Source organism: Homarus americanus, unplaced genomic scaffold (genome assembly GCF_018991925.1).
Source record: "Homarus americanus isolate GMGI-L3 unplaced genomic scaffold, GMGI_Hamer_2.0 scaffold32929, whole genome shotgun sequence".
Taxonomy (NCBI): domain Eukaryota; kingdom Metazoa; phylum Arthropoda; class Malacostraca; order Decapoda; family Nephropidae; genus Homarus; species Homarus americanus.
In genome coordinates this window covers 18,663,552-18,672,343 of record NW_024737097.1, presented here as the reverse complement: position 1 = coordinate 18,672,343, position 8,792 = coordinate 18,663,552, and the positions used below count along the sequence as shown (strand labels likewise).

Below are 8,792 nucleotides of genomic sequence, written 5' to 3'. Positions count from 1 at the left end.
GGTACATAGTGTACAGGTGTAGGTACACAGTGTACAGAGTGTAGTACACAGTGTACAGGGTAGGTACACAGTGTACAGGGTGTAGCATAGTGTACAGGGTGTTGGTACACAGTGTACAGAGTGTAGTACAACAGGTACAGGGTGTAGTACAGTGTGTAACAGGGTGTGGGTACACAGTGTACAGAGTGTAGTACACAGTGTACAGAGTGTAGTACACAGTGTACAGGGTGTAGGCACACTTTGTACAGGGTGTGACACAGGTACAGGGTGTAACAATAGTGTACAGGGTGTAGGTACACAGTGTACAGAGTGGTACACAGTGTACAGAGTGTAGTACACATTGTACAGGGTGTAGGTACACTTGCACAGGGTGAGGTACACATTGTACAGGGTAGGGTACACTTTGTACAGGTGTAGGGTAGACTTTGTACAGGGTGGTACACAGTGTACAGGGTGTGCATAGTGTGCAGGGTGTAGGTACACAGTACAGAGTGTAGTACACAGTGTACAGGTGTGAAGTAACAGTGTACAGGGTGTGGTACACAGTGTCAGGGTGTAGTACATAGTGTACAGGGTGTAGGTACACAGTGTACAGGGTGTAGTACACAGTGCACAGGTGTAGGTACACAGTGGGGTGGGCACACAGTGCACAGGTGTAGGTACACAGTGCACAGGGTGTGGCACAGTGCACAGGGTGTGGTACACAGTGCACAGGGGTGAGTACAGTGTACAGGGTGTAGTACACAGTGCACAGGGTGTAGGTACACAGTGTACAGGGTGTAGGTACACAGTGCACAGGGTGTAGGTACACAGTGCACAGGGTGTAGGGTACACAGTGTACAGGGTGTAGTGTACACAGTGTACAGGGTGTAGTACACAGTGCACAGGTGTAGGTACATGAGTGTACAGGGTGTAGGTACACAGTACAGGGTGTAGTACATAGTGTACAGGGTGTAGGTACACAGTGTACAGAGTGTAGTACACAGTGTACAGGGTAGGGTACACAGTGTACAGGGTGTAGTACACAGTGCACAGGGTGTAGGTACACAGTGTACAGGGTGTAGGTACACAGCGTACAGGGTGTAGTACACAGTGGTGGACGGGCACTTTACCTGTGTCGTCGAGGTCCATCACGGAACTTGCGGCACTTGCGGCAGATCCTGGAGGATGATCGGCGCGGTCGCTGCGGGGACGGGGTGGCGGCCGTGCCCTCCTGGAAGGTGCACGTCTTGCGGGAGGGCGGCGCTTCGTGGGCGCGCGGCTGGTGGGCGGCCATCAGCCACGCCCACCACACCGACACCATCACCGATAACATGGTTGGTGGTGGTCCGGCGCTGCCCTCACCACCACCACCCGCCCCGGCCACCACCACCACCACACTCCTTCACCACCACCACACTACACATAAAGCCTGGCCTTACCACACACCACACGGCTTCCACACTCTCCAATGAAGCTCCACCACCACCACTACCACCACACTGGGGGTTCTCGCTGCTGCTGCTGCTACACCGCCGTCGGTTACACTGAGGGCCAGGACACATCACGGGGCCACACTGGGCCACCGCTGGGCCACACTATGGGCCTCGTGGTACTTCCACCCGCCATAACAAGACTCACTCACAAACACAAAACACTTACACCTCTCTTATATTATTGATATTTTCACTACACAAACACATAAAACAGTAATAATCTCAAGCACTTTAGTCACTACACTACAGTTTACTTATAAAACACTTAACACGTGAGTTGTACACCTGGGCTGGGTACAAACCTTCACTTCACTTCAGTACATAAATAAAATATCACGTAAATGCAACACTACTCTGGGTCATCGCCCTCGATATAGTGAAGTGATCATCCAACATGGTCGTTAGGTGACTCAGGTGGGGAATTTTTTGGGGGGACACTATCACGAGGTTAATTTATATCAGGTAATATTAACAACACCTGTCGTCAATGCATTAATCACACCTGTCGTCAATTCATTAACCACAACTGTCGTCAACTCATTAAATATACAGTACCGTGTGAGTCAGAATATTTCCATCATCAACTGTAAAACAAAATACTGTAAATATCATCAATATCGCCAAAATCTTTCACGTATGTATAATCATCACCACACATTCTCAGGTTATTGTACTAAACATAGACCATTTCACCTTTAAACACAGGTGAATGAGTGAGTGAAGCGAAAAAACAAACATTACTTTACCAACGTTAAACACAGCGGTGGAGTGTTTTTTTTTTTACATATAATTTTTTTTGGGGGTTCCGTTTTTTCCCTTCAACTGGGGAAAAAATCCTTAGGGAAATTTTTCTGTTTTAAAATAATATTAAACGACATGCTTGACCTTACGAATTTTTTTTTTTAACTTCAATGATATAAAAATAAAATAAACATCACATTACGAATCTCAAAATAAACATAAATAAAACAAACATTTTTTTTTAAGAGTTTCCAAACATACACACACACAAACGCTGTCTTATCGAACCTTAAAGCCAGGCTGTAGGGGTCTTAAGAGTACAGTCATAGAGTACAGTCACACCACCACCCTCACTACCACAACCACTACCACAACCACCAACACTCACTACCACAACCACCAACACTCACTACCACAACCACCAACACTCACTACCACAACCACCAACACTCACTACCACAACCACCAACACTCACTACTACAACCACCAACACTCACTACCACAACCACCAACACTCACTACAACCACCAACACTCACTACCACAATCACCAACACTCACTACCACAACCACCAACACTCACTACAATCACCAACACTCACTACCACAACCACCAACACTCACTACCACAACCACCAACACTCACTACCACAACCACAACACCACAATCACCAACACTCACTACCACAACCACCAACACTCACTACCACAACAACCAACACTCACTACCACAACCACCAACACTCACTACCACAACCACCAACACTCACTACAATCACCCACACTCACAACACAACACTCCTACCACAATCACCAACACTCACTACCACAACAACCAAAACCACACACACACACACACACACACACACACACACACACACACACACACACACACACACACACACACATAACATCTGATCTTGTTGGTATAAAATTGGATCTTCTTATTTCCTGCTCTTTCAATGACGTAACAGCTCGACTGCCACTCTTCCTCTTAACTGAGAAGAGAGAGAGAGAGAGAGAGAGAGAGAGAGGCTGTCTGGCCACGCACACCATACAAACAAACAGATATGAAAGCTTACACCTCCTTCACCTAGTCCCCTTTTTCTTCACCCTTACCCTTCCTTCCTTACCTTCCCTTCTCCCCTTTCTTCACCCTCATCTTCCCTTCCCCCTCATTCTCCCTCCCCCCCCCCTCCTCCCTATACAGTATAATAAGAATTATTGCTTCTCACGGTTGCCAGAAGGAGAGAAGCGGGTGGGGAGGAGGTGTTGGGGAGGAGGTGTTGGGGAGGAGGTGTTGGGGAGGAGGTGTTGGGGAGGAGGTGGGTGAGGAGGAGGTGGATGGGGAGGAGGTTGAATGGGGAGGAGGTTTAATAGGAGGTTAGGATGAGTGAAAAGTGGGGTTAAAAAAATATGGGGAGGGAGGCAAGAGAGAGAGAGAGAGAGAGAGAGAGAGAGAGAGAGAATGGAGGATGGGAGGTCGTAGGATGGGGGAAAAGTAGTAAGATGAGGAATGGGGAAATAGGAAACAATAACACAAACAAACAATTACATCTAGTCATGCTGGCGGTCCCACTAGACTAGAGGAGAGGGTGATTATACCTAACAGGCTGTAGGACCTAATCACCTCGAGTCAGGCGAGAGACACACACACACACACACACACACACACACACACACACACACACACACACACACACACACACACACACACACACATATCTTGGTTTATGATGCTCTCCTCCACACCCGTGTATGTGTAGGCGAGGAGGGTGTCTGTCTGTCTGTCTGTCTGTCTGTCTTCTGTCAGAACACACCCCCGTCGTCTGTCTGTCTGTCTGTCTGTCTGTCTGTCTAGGATAATGTGTGTCTATGGGGAAGGGATGCTGGTACACTGTGTCTGTCTGTCTGTCTATCTGTCTGTCTGTCTGTCTGTGTCTGTCTGTGTGTCTGTCTATCTGTCTATCAATCTATCTACTCATTAATGTAGCTTAATAACTATTTATCTTCCTATATAGTCATCTTTATATCTTCCTTCTTATCCACCTGTCTACTTATTCATCTATCCATCTACCTAATTATCTACCCATCCATCTATCGATTTATACATTAATACCCCATTTATCTAATTACCAATCTTAAGTTAGAATAACTTAGGATACGTTAGGTTAGGTTAGGTTAGGCTAGGTTAGGTCAGGTCAGGTCAGGTTAGGTCAGGTCAGGTCAGGTCAGGTCAGGTTAGGTTAGGTTAGGTTAGGTTAGATAACAATAAGTAAAATAACACAGATTCACATAACAGCTTTCAGAGCCACCTGGCGGCAAAAGAGCGTAACCAGTCATAGAGGAGTGAGTGGGACGAGTGGGCGAGAGACGTGAGGTGGGAATGTGAGTGGGGTGTGTGGAAAATGAGTGTGGGGGGGATAAGGAGGTATGGATGGGGTGTGGAAAGGGGTGGAGGGTGTTGGGGTTGTATAGAGAGTGAGTAGGTGTTGGGGTGAGGAATGGGGTGTGGGGGTGGGGAATGGAGTGTAACTGGGGGGTGTGGGGGAATGAGTGGGGGTGGGGAAATGGGATGTGTATGGGGTGTGTATGGAGGGGGGTGTCTTCTCTCACTAGTGCCTTATAGAGGAGAGTGGAAAATTCCTTCTCATCCGGTAAGAATCGTGTTCAATCCCGTAAAGGAAGTGTGTCCATAATCCCTCCAACTGAGATCCTGGGCCAGCCAACTCTTGATCCTCATCAAATCTTTAGCTTTTGGGAGGTGGTGGAGTTCCTGGTGGGGGAGGGGGTGGTGGTGGAGTTCCTCGTGTGGGGGGTGAATCCTTCCCTAATCAGTGTGAAGGAGTTCTAATCCTTTTGGGTGGAGGGTTCATGTTTTGACCAATCTCTACATCCGGGAATCTTCTAATCAAATTTTCAGTGTTTAAGACAAGTTGTGATGTAGGGATTGGTATAAACGAATTATTATGAATTACAATGTGAAGGTATTCGAATCTTTTTGAGGGAAGGGTTCTTGTTTTTTACCAATCCTTCCTTCCTTCTTTCTTTTCTTTCCCGCTCCCTTCCTTCCTTCTTTTCTTCCTCCCTTCCTTCTTTTCTTCCTCCCTCTCTTCTTTTCTTCCTCCCTTCCTTCTTTTCTTCCTCCCTAATACAACAAGAAAACAACGAATCGCCAAAGAAGACAGGAAGGCGCCCTTAACTACGCCAGCCAGCGTGACGAAGGAGAAGAGAGGGGAGGAGGAGGAAGAAGGGGAGGAGGGAGGAGAGGGGGAGGAGGAGGGAGGAGGAGGAGGAGAGGGGGAGGAGGAGGAGGAAGAGAGGGGAGGAGGAGGAGGAAGAGAGGGAGGAGGAGGAGGAGAGGGGAGGAGGAAGAGAAGGGGAGGAGGAGGAGGAGGAACCATGATCGTCGACCAAGGTAACTGGCGATGCTTGTTATGGTTCCCTCTCTCACGAACACGGACGGCCACGTACAGGCCCAACCATGTATACATTCACGAACGACTACGTACATAACATTGGCTGCGACTAGGTACACAACCGAGACGTATACATCCATGGACGTCCACGTACAGACTTACCACGTACACAACCACGGACACCCACGTACGGACCCACAACGTATACCATCACGGACGCCCACGTACGGACTTACCACGTACACAACCACGGACGCCAACGTACAGACCCACAACGTACACCACCACGGACGCCAACGTACAGACCATCACGAACAACCACGTACAGACTTACCACGTACAAACGCTCCAGTGACCTCATAATATCCTTACACACCGCCTGACCACCACCAACGTCATGTATGTATGTATGTATGTATGTATGTATGTATGTATGTATGCATGTATGTATGTATGTATGTACTGTATGTATGTATGTATGTATGTATGTATGTCTCCCACCAGCTCCTGTGTATCGATGAGGAGGATGTTCAGTATTTCCTGGTCACAATGAGAGTATCGACGACCTTCCCACACACTGACATGTCTTTCTCGCCTCGATCATCACATGTTAAAAGGTTGTCCACACACACACACACACACACACACACAATGTTTACCTGCTCTTAAAGGAAATATATTGATGTATGTATTCTTTTGAGCTATACTTATCTCTATGTATATTTTTTGGTATGTATATCTATAAAGTATATCCGTTTATGTATATATATGTATATATTTTTTAAATTAACTATAGTTTATTTATTTTAGTACATAATTGTATACACATATCTATATTTCTTGTAAATTAACTGTCAAGTATCTATCTTTCTATCTATCCAACTACCTATCTATCTATTAATGTTTGGTAAGAGGTTATCATCATCATCATCATCATCATCATCATCATCATCATCATCATCATTTTCATCATCATATTTATTATTATCAGTACTATTATTACCATTATTACTATTATTATCCTTATTATTCTTATTACTTTCTACTAACTAACAAACAAACAAACAAACTAACCTAACCTAACCTAACCTAACCTAACCAAACAAACTAACCTAACCTAAACTAACCAACTAAAAATATTAACAAGATAACTTCACAGATAACTACAGTCAGTATAACCTTCAACAGTTAGTGGACATAGTTAAGGTGTAATTAACTCACCATCAGAGGTTAATATCACTCAGGAGATTATGTGTAAAGTCTGGTAGTTAGGTTAAATAAGACCGAGTGTGTGGGTTAATGGTCGTTTGAGATGTGTGGGTGTGTGGGGTGTGGGTTTGTGGGGATGGTATGGTTAAGGGTGGGAGAGTGTGGGTTTGTGTGGGTATATGGGGAGCTGGCAGGTAAAGCAAGGTGTGCAGAATATGGGTGATGTGGGCAACAGCTGGGGCAACTAACACTTAACGACAACAACAACAACAACACAGGCAGCCAGTTAATCACGCACGCCCATAAACCAAAGAAGCTGCGGCGCCGTGTAACCCCTTGCGTGGGCGGCCAAGGGCGTGGATATGGGCGTGATGCATGTGTAGATCTTCCCTATAAGAGACCAAGACATCGTTTGACCATTAAGTACATGACCTGGGCAACACCTGGACCACCTGAGAGACTTACCTGAGGGGGGGTCATAGATCAGCGGGGCGGACAGGTGAGAGAGAGAGAGAGAGAGAGAGAGAGAGAGAGAGAGAGAGAGAGAGAGAGAGAGAGAGAGAGAGAGAGAGACTGAATAAATGAATGCATGGTTGAATGAGTAAGAAACACACTATAGTACTGTGAACAAATTGGTGGAGTTAAAAAATAAATAAAAATAAATCGTATTCTATTCCCACATTTATTTTCAATTCTCCATTTCCTCATCTTTGTTTCATCTCCCTCTGTTATTCAATAATTTCCTTACACAAATTTTCTTTACCTTATTCGTACCATTAGAAAATACATATAAAAATAATAATAATTTCTTAAACAATGAAAAAAAATAAAATTCCCAGACATAAGTAAAAAAGTTTGTTATTTTAATTTTGTTGTTGGATTAAAAATATAAATATTTCCCAGAAACTCCATAACCAAAAAAAAAAAAAAAAAGTATTATTTTGCCGTAAACTAAACGCTCAGTTTTCCCTGAAACGCTCTCAAATTTATGTGTTCTATAATAATAATAAAAATATAACTATATCTTTCCTCCACAAAATTGTCGGTAAAATAAATATAATAATTTGTACGAAAATATTTAAAATCTTTCCGTAAACATAATAATACGTTTCCGGACAATAATAATAATAATAATAATAATAATAATAATAATAATAATAATAATAATAATAATAATAATAATAATACAAACTTTAATAACAATAATAATAATAACAACAACAATAACAGTAACAACAATAACAACAACAACAACAACAGTAACAACAACAACCATAAAATGTTACCAGACAAACAGAAAAACTCGACCTATAGGCAGTGTTACCATATAAAGTGGTCACTGGAATCTCTGGTAACTACGAGGGACCCTGAAGCCGCCGTCTAAACCCTGTGAACCACCGCTGTCTGAACCCATGAACCACTGCTGTCTGAACCCTATGAACCACTGCTGTCTGAACCCATGAACCACTGCTGTCTGAACCCATGAACCACTGCTGTCTGAACCCTATGAACCACTGCTGTCTGAACCCATGAACCACTGCTGTCTGAACCCATGAACCACTGCTGTCTGAACCCTATGAACCACTGCTGTCTGAACCCTATGAACCACTGCTGTCTGTCCCATGAACCACTGCTGTCTGAACCCATGAACCACTGCTGTCTGAACCCATGAACCACTGCTGCTGAACCCATGAACCACTGCTGTCTGAACCCATGAACCACTGCTGTCTGAACCTATGAACCACTGCTGTCTGAACCCTGAACCACTGAACCTATGAACCACTGCTGTCTGAACCCATGAACCACTGCTGTCTGAACCCATGAACCACTGCTGTCTGAACCCTATGAACCACTGCTGTCTGAACCCATGAACCACTGCTGTCTGAACCCTATGAACCACTGCTGTCTGAACCCTACGAAACCTTGATGACTGGATAATAATAATAAT

The 8,792-nt window shown here is 44.7% G+C and overlaps 1 protein-coding gene across 1 annotated transcript in view; it reads right to left on the bottom strand.

Annotated features, from left to right (window-relative positions):
- Positions 1 to 1,112: 1,112 nt before the first annotated feature.
- LOC121873264 (cAMP-specific 3',5'-cyclic phosphodiesterase, isoforms N/G-like) overlaps positions 1,113 to 8,792 on the bottom strand; it is a gene marked incomplete at its 3' end in the record, with an annotated part of 32,186 nt that continues 24,506 nt past the window's right edge. The window contains 1 exon segment of the mRNA XM_042376693.1: positions 1,113 to 2,059. Coding sequence (XP_042232627.1) covers positions 1,113 to 1,315 — 203 coding nt within the window.